Genomic DNA, 19,843 nt, shown 5'->3' on the forward strand with positions numbered 1-19,843 from the left:
CATCCGAGTGCACCAGATCGAGTCGATGCCATGCTCTTTTTGTTCTTCTCACTTTGAAATGCTTTCTTTCTTATTTACCCATGACACATACTTCACATAGTTTTGCTGGGCGATCAATTTTTGGCATTCCTATCACCATATTATACTTTTCTAGAAGTTTCAAAGCCTCAAAATTTAAATGAGCATATCTAAGATGCCAAAGTGTAGAAATATCCTCAATATAAGCTTTAAAACAATTTGATTGATAAAAAATACTCAAATGTAGAGGAAACATTCTATTCCTTGCCATTTTCACATGTGATATCAATGTTTTATTCTTGTCACGAATTGAGAGAGCCATATCTTTCATCTCAATATCATAACCTTTTTCAAGTAATTGTCCCAAACTTAGAATATTATTTTTCATATTAGGAACATAATAAACATTTGAAATACATAATTCCTTGCCATTATTAAGTTCAAGGAGAATTTTACCTTTGCCTCTTACTGGTCTTTGAGACAAATCACCAAATGTAATATTTCCGGAATAACTTGTATCTATTTCTGAAAATAGCTCTTTGATGCCACACATATGATTTGAGGCTCCTGTATCTAGATACCATGTCATAGACTGATCATTTTTCAAATTTTCATAACTCATTAGCAAAACTTAATTTTCCTTCTTTTCTTCCTCAACAAAATTTGCCTTATCACCTTGATTGTTAGGATTATAATAACATTCATAAGAGTAATGTCCATACCTTTTACAAACATAGCATTGTATTTCAGACCTTTTAGAGTTTCTGCCACGTCCACGGCCTCGGCCACGTCCTCGACCATAACCTCGGCCTCTTTGGCTATAATTTTCTCCAACATCTTCACTGTTTGGAGATTCTTGATTGGTCTGATTTCTGCCCCTTCCTCTTTGTCCTCGTCCTCTTCCTCTTTAAGAATTTGATTCTCGTTTATTTTCAAGAGTAAGTTTCGTTTGTAATGCTTGCTCTATAGTTTTGTCTTCTCCTCTTTTTGTAATCCTTTGTTCATGAACTTGAAGGGAACCCATAAGTTCTTCTAAAGACATTTTTTCCAAATCTTTAGATTCTTCAATCGCAACAGCAATAAAATCAAATTTTGGATCTAGAGATCTCAATATTTTTTCTATTACTCTCTGATCATTTACTTGTTCACCATTTCGTCTCATTTGATGAACAATAGAAATGATTTTTGAGAAGTAATCAGAAATGGTTTCAGAAGTACCTTGTTGTAGTTTTTCAAACTCGGCTCGTAAAACTTATAGACGAAGTTTCTTTACCTTATCAACACCACCGAATGCTTTTTGAAGCATTTCCCAAGCCTCCTTTGAAGTATTTGCTGGAGCGATGATCTCGAACATTGTATCATCAAGGCCTTGGTAGATTGTGAACAAAGCCTTTTTCTCCTTCTTCCTTCTTTCTTTGAGTTGTTTTCTTCCTTCTACATTCATTGCTCCTTCTTCTGCTGGACTTGGTTCAGCAAATCCATCTTCTACAAACTCCCATACATCTTGGGAGCCTAGAAGAACCTTCATTTGGATGCACCATATGTCATAATTTTCTTTTGTCAATCTGGGGATCTGGAGTTGGATGACACTTGAGGAAGAAGTCATAGCTTAACCTATACTCTGATACCAAATGTTGATCTTGATAGGAAGAGAGGATAGAGATATCAAATAGAGGAAGAGTATGATAAGCTTTCAATCTTCTATATTTCTCTCAAGAAAAACACTTTTACAATTTCAGAAACTCTATCACACTCATGACCCAACATATGGGGTTTATATAGTCTCCAAAGATATGTTATATTAATTGTATTCAAGATGAATCATACTCTTTCAAGAAACCTTTTCAAGAACCAATAACCAATTTGACTTATTCTTCTATATACTTTCAATCTATTTTTTCTTCTTGATGTAATGAATCTCCCTCTTGATGCAATGAACCTCTTTATGACATTTGAACAAGTTTAATTCCAACATTAGGAAAGAAAGATCGCTGCATACACTGGTCGCGAAAGTGGGTCGCACGATCGTGGTTAGTGGTTAATGGTGCCGTCGTAGCGCTGATGTGGGTCGTGACCAAGTTGATGGGGTTACCGGTGGCTGCATGGCTCGCGGAGCAGGGTCTTTGGGCGCGAAGTTTGGCCACTGTCGAGGGCGACAAAGGCATTGGCCGGAGGTTGTGAGTTCTGGCAGTATTGATATGCTCCAACCGACGATGACGAAGCGTCATCGGCGCAGCACCATTGGCGGTGACAAAAACTGATGTGGCAGTCGCAATGTTGGGCGGGCGTCGCCTCACAATGTCGCACGGATGGCGGTGCACAGATGCGATGCGCAGTTAGCGAGACCGTTGGCTTGATGAGGATGGCCATGTAACACGGATGTTGCCGTAAAGGATCACATCATCATGCGTGGTGGAAGAAATCAATAAATATTTGAGGAATGAGATAACTCATGTTGTTTAAGGATATATATATATATATATATGAATGATTGATAGCACTATTTCAAAAATAGTATATTGATCGAAAGATTTAGTATGTAGTTTTCATCAATAAATATTTTACCTATAATCAAAAATAAAAAATTCAATCTATTATAAAAATGAGTTAGCAAATAATTAAATGAATAATATTCATGCATAGTTAAACTCAAAACAAAAAAGTTGGATAGCTATTAGAGTTATATTGGATTAAAATATTAAAATATTATAAAAAATAAGATATTTGTAAGTGATAAATGATTATATACTCATATAAATGACATCATATCAATATGAAATCATAAGATATTCAAATGATAAACCTAAGAATTATCTGGATAATAGGAAGTTCATTTCAAAACTTATATTTATGTTAGTTGGAGGGATAATTTATTTATAAAATATAATATACTATATTATTATATTATTATATTATTAAATTATTATAACTGATTTCGTGACATACTTTGAAGTCCTAATCAAATTTTGTAGTTGTAAAATTTTATCTCAAGTCGTTGAAAATATTTTATCATAACACTATAGTAGTTTGCTTCTCTAATAAGATAATCACTTTAGTAATTCCAATCAAGATAAAATATCTAGTGGTTAAATAAAAAGTCTAAAAATAACTAATGTCAATTAAAAACCTGAGTTTTATTATATTAATTATTGATCCATTCACCAATACCTTAGTCTAAGGTATTTAAAGAACATATTGTGATGTGTGAGTTGATATTATAATTGATAGTTTTTACTTATATTATTAAAGTTAATTATCTATGTTATTATATATATTAGTTTATTTTCTAAAATTTATGATGACATATAAAATATTTTTCAAAAATTTTAGAATTTAATCAGGTAAAATTATTAGTTAATGAGCCAAGTGAGAGAATATTAGATTATACGACTCAATTAATTTAAAATAACATATTAAAGATCTAATTGGATTGGTTAAAATTATTGACCAAGAGAATAGAAATCAACTTATGTTTGGAAATCTTATGAGTTAACCTTCATGCAAGCGGGTTTTCTAATTATCTTTTTTTTAGATCTTTTGCTATCACCTATTTAATGATAAGACTTAATAGGGAATTACTCATTATAAAATAATAGAGATATCTTCTCTTATCTTCCAATAAATCCATATTCCATAGAGGAGAAGTGTCTAGCTACTTTCTACTTTTGTAGATTTATGATGTTACTTCATTCAATTAGTTAACAGATCGATAGTGTGTTAGACAACATCCAAGGTGCGGTATACACAACTTCCTACAATATTTATTATTTCAATATTGATATTAATTTTTTATTATAATTGTATACTTACACAGTTGACTTATGACGTCACTTTTGTGGGCTTTTCATGGCACATTCCATGTGATAGTTTGAAGATAAAAATATTTTCTTCAAATTTATATATATATATATACTAGCAAGTGTTCATGTACAACTTGTCATTGAAAGTGATCCTTAGCACTACAAATAGTTAAAACAGAAATCTACCTATCAAATACCTCATTTCCAAGTTTTTTCACCGAATCATGGAAATAAAAGTTGTTCTATCTTATAATCTTTGTGAATTTGGTGCAAGCTAGCTCTATTGCATACTTCTTTTCTCAGTAACATAACTAAAATTTGCATGCATAAGAAGTTGCTAAATATCACATATTGGGCGATCTAAGACACCCAAATCAATTTGCAGAAAGTTCATTTATCTATTGTTTGAGAACAATATAGATTTGTTTTTTTTTTTTTCGCTCTTTTGGGAAAACATGAATTTGTGAGTTTATTTTATTTTATTTCCTTGTAGAATGACAACCCAAATGCTAACATCTGTGCATTTTCATGATCACACAAGAAACAAGAGGAAGAGAGAAAACAGATGGGAGTAGGAGGTGATGGCAGCCACTCTCTGACACTTTTTGTAGCCCACAGATTACAGCATGAAGTCTTCCTTGAATAATCACTTCCTGCTATGAGAAGTTCCTCTAACGCAAGTGATGGAATCTACCTAACGCAAGTGATGTGATCCACAACTTTAACTGGGTTAGTAAATATTTTTATATATCTTAACCTAAAACATGTGTTGCTTGAAGACTAAGAATTAAAGGTTGATTATTCATAAATCCTCTATATATCTTCATGTTTTAAGGAGATTTGGACTTGTTTTGATAAGCTCCAGAGAATATGCTCTTCCTTATATTTTTATTTATTTTAGTGAAGAATTTAAGGTTATGATATGATTAGAATTGATGGTCAAACAAAAGTGGACCCATGGAGCTCAGTCAGCAAATCACAGCTCAGTGCATGGAATGACAAAGCTCCATCTAAATATGTTTCATCGGCATGATATCTAATAATAAGAATATTCTTTAGACGTTCATAGCTTTGATTTGTGTAAAAAGGAGGCCACTCCAAGTACACAAATGGTGACCACTAACTCCCCCCAATGAATCCACGAGTCTTGATGTACTATTGACTTAAGCGTCGAAGGAATCTTACTCAACATGCCTCACCTTTGGTGTAGATTTTGTAGGACTCCTTCGAGTTGTGAGAAGACACCCAGAGGGGCATGATCTGAAGGAGGATCCAGTTCGGAAAAGTCAAGAGAATCTAATTCTCATTTGCGACGTGCCAACCATTTTAAAAACGATAGGCAAGCTCTCAATTTTTCTACATCAGATTCACGATAAAAACGATGCTAATAATTCACTCTGAGAATGGAGACATAATGTATCAAATCATGTTTGATAATTTTGTATTTCTATTTTAAAATCATTACTTCATCTATTGTTTTGACATCAGATATTATTAGCCTCTTAAATAAATTAAGCTTTACAAGTCTGAGACAATCATGATAGAATTCTTTATTTTCCTTTACATGTTTCCCCAATCTTTCCATGCAACATTCTTGACAGCTAATCAATAAGATAATTCAAAGTGAGCAAAACTCTGCAGTTGATTCCAGATAGAGTAATTTATTGCTCATTCAGAGGCTGTATGATGCTTTATGGCTTTTAAGTTGGCAAGCTTTGTGGAAGCTTTCCACTTCATCTTTTTCATCTGCTTTCCCAATTCTCTGTTGTGAATGTGGGAATCTTTTTTGGTGTGCCTCATTGTCCAGCATTTAGAAATAGGACCGAGGACTGGTTGACTTGTTATGGTGGATGTGGTGTCACTGTGAAGGCATGAGAATCTCATCATGCATTAGGCCTACTCCATCTTGTTTGTCTAGTCAACACTGGATGTTTGGTCACATTCAGGTATATGTGGAAGAAAATTTGAGTTGGTTTGTAAAGCTTGATGAGTCTTAGGCTTAAGGATTTTACATCAGTGGTTTAAACTTATAATTGAGTCTGTTCTCATCCCTGTCTATTATTTGGATATAGTAAAGAACTCGAATCCGAATAAGAAAGGATTATCGCTAGTCAGATATATTAAACCGAGATGTTGTAATACCTCAGTTTAATTCATGTAAGAAGTGGAAAAAGGTTTGGGTGTTACTTATCTAATTGAGATCACAAAAAGAAGCCTAAAGCATGCAATTTAACAAGTAAATACTGAAGAAGAAGAAGAACACTAGTTTTGTGAAGAAGATGCAACTCTCCAAATCCCAGTCTTTCATGAGATTTGCATCCAGCAGACACAGGAGAAGGCTACTTTGTTGTAATTTATTTGAATTTATTGGAAGAAGAAGAAAGTTCATAAAATGAAAGTTTTACTGGATGATGTCCAAAGTTCCATAGAAATCTCATCTAGTTTGAGGTCCTGCAATTTCTTGAGACTCAGTTTTCCTGTCCACAGTATATCATGATGCATCACAAGATTCACAGACATGACCTGCAGATATGCTTTCTAGTCAAGTCAATACAGTTTCTTCACTTTGTTATTAGGATTGTATTTATTACATGTGACTGAGCCCTTTGAATGCTTAGTGACAGTGTAAATTACCTAAATGAAGCCACAGGCACAGTAAGAGCAGCATCGGACATCATAAATTTCTGTACATCTTTATCTGTACATGTTCTTTACAGCCTAAATAGTGTCTATTTACAGAGGCAAATCAAACACATCCTTTCATCAACTTCAGCATACAGTTTGGTTCCTGGATCCATATCCAAGTTTCGAGGGCGAACTGGAACTCTCCACAGGAGGGTGGTGGTGCTGTGCCAAAGTTTCTTGTATCGGCTAACCATTTGGAATTTTGTTTGGTGTCATATCTATCATGAATCATCATGAGTAGGAGGATCCAACCAGCCAAAAGCTCTGAAAGGAAGCCTTGAAGAGATTCCCAAAGAGGAAACCGGCAGCACCGGCAACTTCAGGAGACTTTGAAGCAAGAAGAGGATTCTGCTTCAACCTCACAATCATGTGCCCGAGCTGCCTACTTATTGAATCTATTGTCTTGGCTTCCACAGGATTGCCCGACATCTCTGAAAGAAAGAAAGTGTCAAATGCCTTTCCATCCTCAGTCGAAATTTCTGCCCTTGTAATTGTCAAGCCATTTTCTCGGAATATCCTTGTAATATCCGAAAGCAATCCGATTCTGTCTTCTGTCCTCAGCACCAACTCCAATCCCTGAACTTGACCAAACAATGATACTGGTGAGAAAAATGCCGACGACAAAGGGATTGGAAGTAGGTGATACCTCTGTAGCTCTTCTCTCGATGGCTGCCTCGAGGCAATCGATCACACGTTGTCGTTCGGCCTCTGAACTTATGGGGTGCCCGTCAACATGTCTGATGTAGTATTCCTGAGATTGGATTGGCACCAAAAAGCTCAGAATGCATCAAATGGCACGGATTGCATCGAGGTGAATGACTCGGAGAGAACTAAGTATCACTACCTGATAAGCTTCTTCCTCTCCTGAGTCAACCGTGCCATGATGCACAACATATTGCATATCTGTGAGCGTGCAAAGAGTATCAAAGAGAAGCTTCGGTCGGTCTTTCGACCTCATGATGACTACAGAATAATCCTTCTCGGAGCAGTCCATCACAGCAACCTGAGGCCATGATTTATCGTCTCCTTGTGTCGCACCAATTCTCTCGTAGTCTCGATTGCTGAACATCATCTGATGCAACCTCCTCTCGGTGTGAGTGTGTCCCATTGAGACCGTCATACTCGCGGTCCTCGAGCCCTTGAGAACATTGCAGAGGAGCTCTTTGATCATGGAGAGTTTCTCGGGGTCCTCAACTGCTCTCCTGGTCGACTCATCGGTGACACGAACCACCGCTGCAACCCTGGCGTTGTGAGTCCATAACTCAGCTTTCACCACATTACACTTGCTGTTTGCAAGCACAGCACATATTTCAGATAGCAAGCCGGGCCTGTCTGTGCCAGTCAGCTCGACGAAGGTGTGCTCATTCGATGGCATCACACCAGCTGAACTCCTGAGTTTGGGGAAGAAGCAAGCATCCGATCCTAAGGACTGCAGAAATACCCAGACAGACAAAAACATCAGATTGCGATGAAGAATTAAAAGTTCTTGAGTTCATAGGTGGGAACAAAAGCTAAGGCAAACCAGAATGATGAACCGGCCAATTAAAAGCTAGAACAAGTAAAGATTATGGTTACCTTTTGTATGTAAGAGATGATCTCTTCGTCCCATATTTTATTCCCATCTCTATCGGTCACATTAAATACTGAAACCATGAAAGAAAGTGAAGAATTCAGCACAGGAATTACCACCGAGGATTGCAGTCTTGCAATCTGTTTCTGTTTATTTCGATTCATAGGCACTGCGAGATCTTACCATCCATAAACCAACTTCCATCCGAAGAAATATAAGCCTTCGTGATTACAAGGTTCAGATCAGTGAGGACTTGAACCACCTCTAGCAGAATCCCATGCTTGTTAACACTATCCACCTAAAAGAAGGGGAGACAGCAGATATCAGAAATGAGCCTACAGACTACTCGTGCAGTCACAGAAGAAGAACAAATGTTCTTGAAGCATGGCTGAATTCAGCATAAATCTCTCGAGAAAAAGCTCATGCTTACCCGAATAACAGTAGCGTGATCACAGGCATCATTATCTATCACGACCCTGCACCCAAAAAATTACTTGTAATTTTGAGAGAGAAAGCGATTAATGAATTATTTAGTGTTGGAAAGAAATGAAACTGGTGATGGGAAGGGAGATGTAAAGCACCAAACCGAGGATATTTCTAATCACAAGTCAGTAAAATTGAGCACAAGATCCAGAGAAAGATACAAAGCAAACAAAGATGTAAAATGATTACTTATTAAAAGTGCTCGTACTCGATTCAATGCTAAAAAAGGGAAAAGGAAGCATCTAATCCCATTCAGAACATTCAAAATGAATCCAAGTAAACTGTACATGATTGGACAAATTATAAGAGGAAAAAAGCAACAAGTCAGACAATGGAAGATTTCAGCCGCATATCTTAATCCACAGGTGCCAGCCCATGTAACACGAGAGAACCAACCTTTGAATCTCGGATGAGCATCAAACTACAAATGATAAACCCTACTCAAAAGCTCAGAAGACAGCAACCTACACCTCTGACCAACACAGAGAGACCCAGCTCAAGCACCACTAAAAGAGAAGAAGAAGGAGAAAGAGTTGGCACAGCACGCTGCTACCTTGGTGGGTTCATCCTCCTGACGAGCTTGGCATACTCATCATCATCCACATCCACCACCTGACAGCTCCCCGTCATCCTTCAACAGCTCTCTGTATCGCAAGCCCAAAGGAGTAGACCGCGTCCAAAAGTGGGAGAGACTCCCTGCTCCGCTCCTACTTCGATTTTAGATTTATAGATTGGCAGAGGAAGGGAGGGTGGAGGTGGATAAAGTTGAGTGACGTTTCACTTGTTGATTGGATACAGAAACTGTTTGGTGTAACTGAGGAGGGGGTTCCGGTAATATTTACACCCATTTGGTGTACGTTGGTGCCGCAACCGCAGCCGCCGCCGCAATGGGAAAAGACCACGGCATCAACAATGCTACGTGGGAAAGGGAAAAGATCTCTTCTTTTGTATAAGAGATCATGTGCTGGAACAAAAAGTGTTGGTTGATGAAGGTCCATCAGATGTTGCTTCTTCTCCATCGTAAGTCGTCACCGTTGCTTTCCCCGACTGCGGATGGAACCTTTGTGGCCACTCTAAGGACCACTCGAGCAATACCACCACCACTCTAAGGTTGCCTTCGAGGAGGATAATGTTAGGAATCAGAAGATATTTCCACCGGCATTTAGGGATCAGAGGTATTGCCCCAACTACTAGAATCTTATGATCATAAAACTCTCCACATCACCACTTTTCTTGTGGGGGAAAGGCGACCATCAACCACACCATCAAGAAATTGGAGTTGGCACGTCACACAAACCATTAATCCCATGATGCAATGATTAGGACAAACAAAAACAACTTTTAACAATTTTCGAGTGATGTAATCATAAAAAAGGTATTAACAATCGAAAGAGGGGATGTAAGTGTGACCGTTTATTAGTTGGTCACTAATCATATCCAATACGTACGTAAAGAGGATTAATGTCATAAATTAAAATTATTATATGTATGTGATACAGTGATAATTATCGATAACATGTCACAAAGTTATTTTAAATCATAATTAGCGGAATTTTTGATAAATTAGCTCTTCAAACTTCTTACCCTATCCTCTTATCCCATATCACCAGCATCATCACCATTGCTGTCACTATCGCATCAGTACCACCTCATCCTCGGCACACCGAAATATATTCGGATAGACTCACCATGGGCCCCAGTGATATCTGCACGCATTTCAAGGTGGTTCAAATGAAGATGAGAAGCTTTTCTCTCTCTCTCTCTCTCTCTCTCTCTCTCTCTCTCTCTCCGCCAACCACAAGTGACTCGATACGGACCACAGGTTCTAATTAAAGAGCTTTATAAGGACCACAGGTTCTAATTAAAGAGATTTTTATTAGTGTTATTTTATTTTTGATGTATTGGTGGAGATCACAGGAGGAAGGAATAGCAAGTAATGGACAAACATTGTGAATTTAGTGAAACATTCATGTATTGGATAGGATTCCAAGTAGCTTAAACAGCTCAATTCTTGCTTCTTAGAATAATTGGGTAAGGAATAGACAAAAACAAAATGGGGAAGAAGAATGGGGCTTTCAAGAAGAATATTTTAGGGTTAGCTTGGTGATATATTATATATATAATTCTATATCAAGTAGTGATGGTATTCTTGGATCATCTGCAATGTGTTATGATGCATCATTCAAAATATCATTAAATATTCATCAAATGATTCTTATGAATTATTATTCATAGAGATGGTGTTCAATGGATCCAAGGATCTTTAAAATCGATAAGATAAGAAGACAAAGAAATCAAGATCCTCTTTAAGAGTTATAATTATATTAATCATAATAAGAGTAATATTAATGTTTGATGGAATAGAAAAACTAATTTGAATAATCATTTATGTGCCTCAATTAAGTCATACTTCAAATTTACAAAAAATTACCTTATGAATAATTTATTTATTTATTATATTGGTATATTATTTTTCAGAATGAACTGCTGATGTAGACACAATAACTTGTATTTGGAATTTGAGAGTTGGGTCTCTCAGTTGTATTCCACCACTTCACTACTGCATGATGCACTTACTTACTTGCCTAACATTGGACCCATATCAATGTGAAAGAGATTCCCAATTGAAAAGCATGTCAAAGATAATATGGATTTCTTCTCTCAGCTTAACCATCAAAAGACATGCTGTTTAGATCATGATAGTTGTATTCCCCTTAATCCCAATTAGTTGACCATTCAAGATATGCTGTTTAATTAGTACTCTGATATTATTGTATTGAATGTATGTGTGTTCTTCTGCCCTTTTGTTGGGAAATCTTAAAACAGAAAAAGGCTTTTTTTTTATTGATTCTAATGAATGCTTGATCCATTAAACAACTTGAATAATATTGGACTTCTTGTATAAAAAATTTTCAATCGATTTTTTTAGGTTAGTCGATCAGAGAAAATACATATTTTGAGAAAGCTAAATCACTATCAGTAGTTCAAGATGATATATTATCAATTGTTTGGAGGTGATACAAAATCCATAATTTTTAGTGCTAAGACCTAACTATTTGTGTCAAGATCATGCATGGTCCCACAATCTTGATCATCAATCAACATAAAAAAGGATGGTTTGACTTGGGAACACCTTTTAATTAGGCAACACTATATAAACCCAAAGTATAATATTACTAGAAGGGAACTATATGTATTGGGCTACTATATTAGGCAACACTATAAGTATATTACTAGAGTGGATGTGAATGGAACTATATTACTAGAAGGGATACTATCAATGTGTATTGGGCAACAAAGTGGTCCATGAAAACCCTATGTGAACAACTAAAAAAATTGACTCAATCCACATGTACTAAATCTGACCATGGTGACCTTATGTGGATCATGAACAACCCTACCCTACATGGTGTCAAATACCCATCATCTTTTGAATTAATGGGGACCATGATGATCTTTGTATGTAATTTGATGATGATTTAAGGATAATTTTATCATATGAATTTTTGTGCTTGAGTTCGAATCAATAAACATGTCATATTATCCTTGGGTTTTAATTTCTAATGAAATGTCTTGTTTATTGATAATATATATGCATGTCAATGTGAATGTACCATAGAGACATCTTTATTCTTTTAACTCAATTCACACACACATACTAAATGCATACGATGCATATGTCTAGTTATTAATAGTGTCCACAATTGAGATCACGTACATGATATGTCAATATAGCATCAAAAGAAATAATCCCCTCTTATATCATTTAATATTTTATAATTATGGTTGTAAATCAAACATTATATAAAATAAACTTTTGTGAGTCTTTTTCATCCATAAGAAATTGAATCTGACATAATCATTTGATGAATATTGTTAGATGCATCCATAAGAAGAATACGAGATATAGGTGCCTTATGTTCTCGCATGAAATGAGACAATGAGACAATATAGGCAAAAGTAGGATATAAGATACAGACATTCTCTACCCTCAACTTGTGGCAAAGTGTTTGTCAAAATGCCATCTCCATGATGATATACTCTCCGTCATCTGCTCATTAGATCTCCCGCACACAATGTTTTCGTGCAATAAATGAACTCGACTGCGTGCAATGAATCGTATCTAACACCACTGAGATGGCTGACGAAAAGAAAGCACCAAAATCTATTTTAAATTCATTCTAATTATTATTATACGTTAAATATTTAATTAATAAAATGCTTTAATCCAACGGATTTGATGGGCTTTGGATCGTCGTCAATATTTCATCCATCACCATCATCCCTAATCTTGACGGGCCGCGCGGGCCTTGGCGTGATTCATACGCATTCTCTTCCTCCCGCTTCATCTCTATATATGATCACCTCGCGCTCTCTCTCTCTCTCTCTGTCTCTCTTGTTCATAGAATCAAGGAAGGGTTTGATCTTTCGCGGCAACGATGGATCAGGACGGGGTAGCGAAGGCGTTTGTGGACCACTACTACCAGACGTTCGACAGCAACCGGGCGGCGCTCGGCAGGCTTTACCAGGACGGCTCCATGCTCACCTTCGAGGGCGCCAAGATCCAGGGGGCGGCCGCCATTGCCGCCGAGCTCACCTCCCTCCCCCTCCAGCAGTGCGCCCACGCCATCTCCACCATCGACTGCCAGCCATCCGGCCCTACCGGCGGCATTCTCGTCTTCGTCAGCGGCTCCCTCCAGCTCGGCGGCGAGCAGCATTCCCTCAAATTCAGCCAGGTATTCTCTCTCTTCTCTGCCCCTCTTTTCGTTTCTTCTTTTAGATATCTTGACCTAGATGAATGAATGCATCTAATGTTGGTAAAACGTGTTCATGAGTTAGAGGTTGATCGATGAAGATGATCTGATCTAGGATTCGTCTTTATCTCTTCAACCTGATCCGCGTAAGGTTGCCAAATCAACTTTTTTTCCCTTCTTCTTCCTTCCTTTTTCCTGTCGTGAGTTTGTGGTCTTCCACAAGTAGAAGAGCATTGACTGATCTTGACAAGTAATGACCAAGTTGGGTCAAAGAAAGGATCTATATGCAAATATCCTTTCTTTGACTTACTAATGCTGATAAAAATCTCATACAGAAACAAATAGTTCGTATTAGGATCAGATGTGATTTAGTTGGTTGAAGGGTTTGGCAATGAATACTAAGATGCTTGGTTACGAGATCACATTTGCTCATGATCCTATAAACATGTTCTGGATACACCCTGTACACTTGATTGGAGTGGTTGTACATGAAGATTTTCTCCACTATGAAGTGGCTAACTACGTATGAGATATGGTTGCATAACTATTTATTCAACGAATTGCCTGACGTTAAATTATGTGTTTTTCCAACATTTACAAGCTAGGTTCTGCTCTTAACCTATTTGAATTATCTTCCATCGGTCATCGCAAAATCTTGGTTGGATTTTCTTATTGAGGTTACATTTGATTGGCAAGTAGCGAACACTTAAAACACAGAGATTGTGTAATGGAAGCACATGGAACAAAAGTTTGATAATTCTCTCTTAAATAGATAATTTCTTCAACTTTGTAGTTGGACAATCTGGACAACATGGTACTACTTGCAAAGCTAAATTTACTATTTTTGCAGGTAGTTTTTTACTTTTTAAAAAAGAATAAAAAAGTTTAAGTGTTTAGAGTTACCAGACTGCGAGATTTGATCGTCCGTTTCTCGGAAGCTTTATGTACAAAACGTACGTGCAATGGCTGCTTACACCTTTTTTTCCACAATCAATGATGATAGATTGACTGTTTAGCACCTGTTTCCCATTCCTGGCAGTATGTCCATAAGGTCTCAGCAGCACATTAAAGTTGATTTTTTTTAAATTTTATATGAAGGCAAAATCTGTCTTGTGAGCTTTGCCTTCAACAAACATATTATTAACATTCATTTCTTTTTTGGCCTAACATATTTTCTGTCAGAGTTCCTTTGAAAGTTGTATATCCATAGAAAATGCACACATTTGTGAGACATTATCTGTTTAGAACACACTTCACATTGATTTATAGTAGTTGTTAAATGCACAAATAATGTTTGCATAATATTCATAATCAGTCCTTAGATGCTTGCATCTGTGTGTTTAGGATCTATGTTTATCGACCTTGATGTTTCGCTGGATTGCCTAAGCCAACACATGGTGGGATGTCGATAAAAAAGATTGGCGATTTCATTTTTTTAATTCAGAGTTAACTGTTGATGGGGATAATTTATAATTTAATGTCTCATGAGGCCAATGGAAAATGTACATAGCAACATCAATTTCTTTAGCTACTTAATGTGAATTTTGTAAATTGCACATATCTGTTCTCTTCTGTTGGGTGTGCTGCTGTCTTAAACTGTTGTGTGTGTGTTTGCTTGGGTACCTAGTAGGAGCAGACTTGGTTACTTTCCGTTGGACTGCATACAGTTATAAAATAATATTTCTGTATTATTATAAGCATTGCTAGATGAAGTATATCACAGTCATGAGAGGACAAAGGCAGTGTTAATACCATCTCTTCAACTGATGGATACATCATTGTTATTTTTGTCTTTTTCTCTTCATTTTTTATTATAAATAGAACAAGAATCGTTTATTAAGGTCACAATTATTCTTCTTCTCTTTTTGCCCTTTTTCATGTTTCTTAATCAGTGAGTTGTTACTGATTGTGGCCTTAACTCATTTTTGTAGATGTTCCATCTGATGCCAACACCTCAAGGGAGCTTCTACGTGCTGAATGACATATTCCGTCTAAACTATGCCTGATGAGATATTATCCAAACCATCCAAGGTGTGGTGAAACGGATGATAGGAGAGAAACCTGTTCTATGTAAACCACCATTGTTGTCATAGGAAAGAAGATTGTTATCATCCATATTGTTTGGTTTTGTGGGGTTTCTCATCAAGGGTTGAACCTTTTCTTCTAAATCATTAGAAATGAATTTTTGACTGCTTTCTACACATCCTTCACTCCCTTTTGGAGGAGGTAGATTGTGTGGCTTTTGTTGTGGGTCAGTTATTGTACTCTTGGATTGTGTGACTAGAAAATGCTTTTAAGTTCATAGTATGGCATTTTTTGTGTTGGTGATGCTATTGTGTTTCTCTCATCTTGCTATCATGATGCCCTTTTTTTGTCACTTGAAATTGGAAACCTTTGTATGAACGAATAAGAAGGATATGATTTATGCTCTATGGTTGTAACCCTAATCCCAGAAGAACTCCAGATGTAGACTTCTCAACCCAAGCCTGGCACCTGAATTCAAGTTTTGTGTTAGACTGCATGCGACCAGCTTAAATCTATATCAATATCATTTGTTGTATTTTATGATATATTATATTATTTCATAATTATGTTATTCATGTCGTATTTTAACTTAAAACAGTATCTCTTAAGGATCATAGATCATAAACTGATATCATGTTGACAGACCTGCAGCATCAGCTAACCCTTAAGGTGTTGACCAGTCCAGCATCAACCGTGCTTGAGCAACTAAAAATACAAGCACAATCGAGATGGTCTAAAAAGGTCAACCATCTAGTTAATTTGCACATTTGATGGTAGTACTCTGACATTTCTCCATCTTTGCATGCACACATAACCTGTGAGTAATATACCATGTCAATGGTATCAACTTTTCTGATGCACTTAAGAAACATGTGGTACATAATTGATAGAATTAGGGCAAGTGTTCTAATCCCACTCTTAGTCAGTGTGAGGGTTCATTTGTTGCTTATGAAACACACAATTTTCTTTCTATGTGGCTGCATAATTCTATGATATTTCCCTTACTGTACCTTAGCCAAGTATCCCACCAGATCAGCTCGTATTTATACTGGTCTACAGCAAGATGTCACAAAATGCTATCCTTCCATTATATATATATACAGACACACACACACACACACACACACACATCCAACTCTACTTGCATCAAAGATTCAAATTTAAACAAGCGAACAAACACAAAACAAATCCTTTATAGAATTACAGAGCAGTGAAGAATGCTTACCTCTTCCATCTCGAAAAGAAAGGCATTCTTCTTCCGGCTGAACTGCCCCTCGTCAAGCTGGAATTTTGGATAATATCGGCAAGGATCTTGAGAGCCTTGGGCGCATCCTTATCCAGCACCTTGGCGCGTAGTACGCGGTCTACTCCCTGGAGATGTAAGCGTCGAGGTAGCCACTCATGTTCTCGATCTCGTCCTCCAACTGCCGCATCGTGCGGTCTCACGGTGCCCTTGAAGATCATGTGCTCTAGGAAATGCGTGGTCCCGGCGTCGGTCCTGACGCCGACGGTGGCGGTGCGTGTAGCGAGGGAGGACTCAGTGGCGACACGAAGGCCATTGGGGAGGGTTATGATTCGGGGGGCGGGGAGAATGGGCGTGTGGCCCGCGGTGGCGGGGTGTGGGGAGGCGTAGCGGAGGAATCGGGGATTGGGGTCGTCCAGGAGCTTTACCTTGGACCGGACGACCTCCGTGGAGGCGGATCGCTCGAACAAGGGGATGAAGGGAGCGGGAGGCGCCACTGGCCGGCGAGCCCGACGAAGCTTCTGTTCGCCATCACGATCCGGGAGGGCAGAGAAGCGCCCGAACCTTCAATTCGTTTGTTCCCTTCATCCCAAATAACGACCGTTATAATGTATCATATCGGTTCGTTACAATCCAACGGTATCTTATTGGCGCGCTGCTTCATAACGCGACTCAAGTCCATCATAATCACAAATACCATGGTTGCATTAGCACGTGCTTGTAGATGGATGATACAGCATCTTTTTGCTTGACCGTGTTCCTGCTTCTCCTTAGGTGCCTTCTTCTACAGCTTATTACAAATAAGATCACAAGAAGTAAATCTAAACATGAGATCACAAGAACTGGCGTTTCAAGGATCTGATTCAATTTACTCCGTTGATTACTCCTAGTTATACATCCTGCAGATCTTTGATGTGGTGGAGGTGTATAACTTCGGCAATGGAATGGGTCTTCCTCAATTGTAGGTTCCATGGACCGCGTCCTCAGCGTTCAGCATCACTACCTATAACTCCAGCTTAACATTTTACTGGATGCTACTTAGACATTTCCTCCAATTTAAAAGGTGTTTGATTCTTGCACTCCTCCCTTCACAAAAAAGGTAGTTCTATTATTTTGATGAAAATTTCACCTCTTTTATCCAGCCAACTTTAGATGGAGGGAATCTAAGGAAGACAAAGAGATCTCGGACTAATAAGATGCCCACACAAATATTGATCTTTTCCCTGTTGCTCTTCTCATCTTTTTAGCTGTTGTTTCTGCAAGGATTTGGTTCTTCTCAGATTTGGATTCTTTTATTGTCATGTACTGAATCTATAATTGTTGAGAGGTGTGGTGTGTTTGATCTTATACTGTCTTCTAATGTTTCCTTTGTTTTACGCTCGATCGTATGATGATTTCAGACTGCGCAAAAGCTAAAGATGGTGAAGATCTGCTGCCTCGGAGCGGGTTACGTCGGCGGGCCAACCATGGCCGTCATCGCGCTGAAGTGCCCCTCGGTTGAGGTGGTGGTTGTCGATATCTCGGTAGCTCGCATCGCGGCATGGAACAGCGACCAGCTCCCCATCTACGAACCAGGCCTTGACGACGTGGTGAAGAAATGCAGGGGGCGCAACCTCTTCTTCAGCACAGAGATCGAGAAGCACATCGGCCAGGCCGACATCGTCTTCGTGTCGGTCAACACGCCTACGAAGACCCGCGGCCTCGGCGCCGGCATGGCCGCCGACCTCACCTACTGGGAGAGCGCAGCTCGCATGATAGCCGACGTCGCCAAGTCCGACAAGATCGTAGTCGAGAAGTCCACCGTCCCCGTCAAGACCGCCGAGGCGATAGAGAAGATCTTGATCCACAACAGCAAAGGGATCAACTTCCAGATCCTGTCCAACCCGGAGTTCCTCGCGGAGGGAACGGCTATCCAGGACCTGTTCAACCCCGACCGGGTTCTCATCGGCGGTCGCGAGACGCCGGAGGGGAAGAAGGCGGTGCAAGCGCTGAAGCAGGTGTACGCCAACTGGGTCCCGGAGGACAGGATCATCACGACCAATCTGTGGTCCGCCGAGCTCTCCAAGCTGGCCGCCAACGCGTTCCTGGCGCAGCGGATCTCGTCGGTGAACGCGATATCAGCGCTCTGCGAAGCCACCGGGGCGGACGTGGCCGAGGTGGCATACTCCGTGGGGAAGGACACCAGGATCGGACCTAAGTTCTTGAGCGCCAGCGTCGGCTTCGGTGGCTCCTGCTTCCAGAAGGACATTCTCAGCCTGGTGTACATCTGCGAGTGCAATGGCCTCCCCGAGGTGGCCAGCTACTGGAAGGACGTGATCAAAGTGAACGACTACCAGAAGAGCCGCTTCGTGAACCGAGTCGTCTCCTCCATGTTCAACACCGTGTCGGAGAAGAAGATCGCGGTGCTGGGATTCGCGTTCAAGAAGGACACTGGCGACACGAGGGAGACGCCGGCCATCGACGTCTGCAAGGGGCTGCTGGGCGACAAGGCCAAGATCAGCATCTACGACCCGCAGGTGAGCGAGGAGCAGATCCAGCGCGACCTGGCGCTGAAGAAGTTCGACTGGGACCACCCGGTGCACCTGCAGCCTACGAGCCCGACGGCGGTGAAGCAGGTGACCGTCACCTGGGACGCGTACGAGGCTACCAAGGGGGCGCACGGCGTCTGCATCTTGACCGAGTGGGACGAGTTCAGGAAGCTGGACTACGTGAAGATCTACGAGAACATGCAGAAGCCGGCGTTCATCTTCGACGGGCGCAACGTGATCGACCCGCAGAAACTAAGGGAGATTGGCTTCATCGTCTTCTCCATCGGCAAGCCACTGGATCCATGGCTTAAAGACATGCCTGCTGTGGTCTAAGTGTGACGAGCTTGTTCAAGAGAGAGAGAGAGAGAGAGAGAAATGCCTAGGAGAGAGTGAGATACCTTGTTGATTTATTTTGTAGTCTTTTTCTTCAGATTATAATTAGGCAGGGGTAGGTCAATGTGGTTTCACTGCCTCCTCCAGTCCTGCATTGTTGGAGTATTTTGTTTTCATGAAGCAATGTGCTACTGTTGCTGAATTCTTCTCTTTCTCATCTATTTGCTCCATTCATTCATTCATTCATTCTATTCCAGCCACAATAATGCCTACTATATCCTAAGATTTGATGTAGATCAGTAGCAACAAATTTTTTTTCTTCTAAGAGATAGAAAATAATAATTAAAAGATAATATGAAAAAGAAGAGCTAAAGGCTTGTGTCATCTACAACATAATCATATTA

The 19,843-nt window shown here is 39.2% G+C and overlaps 3 protein-coding genes across 5 annotated transcripts; 2 read left to right on the forward strand and 1 right to left on the reverse strand.

The window, feature by feature from the left end:
* Positions 1–6,488: 6,488 nt before the first annotated feature.
* On the reverse strand, positions 6,489–9,426 carry LOC103988920 (ACT domain-containing protein ACR6). Of its 2 annotated transcripts, XM_018827237.2 has the most exons (8): positions 9,110–9,426; positions 8,953–9,028; positions 8,504–8,549; positions 8,257–8,371; positions 8,079–8,146; positions 7,348–7,932; positions 7,150–7,254; positions 6,489–7,079 (listed from the first exon to the last, which is right to left on the reverse strand). In XM_018827237.2, the coding sequence occupies exons 4-8, from the start codon at positions 8,261–8,263 to the stop codon at positions 6,735–6,737; spliced, it is 1,110 nt and encodes a 369-aa protein (XP_018682782.2). In that variant the 5' UTR covers positions 8,264–8,371; positions 8,504–8,549; positions 8,953–9,028; positions 9,110–9,426; the 3' UTR covers positions 6,489–6,734. The 2 variants fall into 2 exon arrangements, with proteins under 2 accessions (XP_018682782.2, XP_009405884.2); XM_009407609.3 differs by lacking the exon at positions 8,953–9,028 and having other exon boundaries at positions 9,110–9,425.
* A 3,517-nt stretch (positions 9,427–12,943) lies between these two features.
* LOC135677783 (nuclear transport factor 2B-like) lies at positions 12,944–15,578 on the forward strand. Its single transcript, XM_065190176.1, has 2 exons — positions 12,944–13,292; positions 15,242–15,578. Exons 1-2 carry the CDS (start codon positions 12,996–12,998, stop codon positions 15,314–15,316), a joined length of 372 nt encoding a protein of 123 aa, XP_065046248.1. The 5' UTR covers positions 12,944–12,995; the 3' UTR covers positions 15,317–15,578.
* A 2,048-nt stretch (positions 15,579–17,626) lies between these two features.
* On the forward strand, positions 17,627–19,439 carry LOC135677784 (UDP-glucose 6-dehydrogenase 4-like). Of its 2 annotated transcripts, none has more exons than XM_065190177.1 (2): positions 17,627–17,677; positions 17,979–19,439. In XM_065190177.1, exon 2 carries the CDS (start codon positions 17,997–17,999, stop codon positions 19,437–19,439), a length of 1,443 nt encoding a protein of 480 aa, XP_065046249.1. In that variant the 5' UTR covers positions 17,627–17,677; positions 17,979–17,996. The 2 variants fall into 2 exon arrangements, with proteins under 2 accessions (XP_065046249.1, XP_065046250.1); XM_065190178.1 differs by lacking the exon at positions 17,627–17,677 and adding an exon at positions 17,776–17,880.
* Positions 19,440–19,843: the final 404 nt, after the last annotated feature.

Source organism: Musa acuminata, chromosome BXJ1-6, assembly GCF_036884655.1.
Source record: "Musa acuminata AAA Group cultivar baxijiao chromosome BXJ1-6, Cavendish_Baxijiao_AAA, whole genome shotgun sequence".
Classification (NCBI taxonomy): Eukaryota; Viridiplantae; Streptophyta; class Magnoliopsida; order Zingiberales; family Musaceae; genus Musa; species Musa acuminata.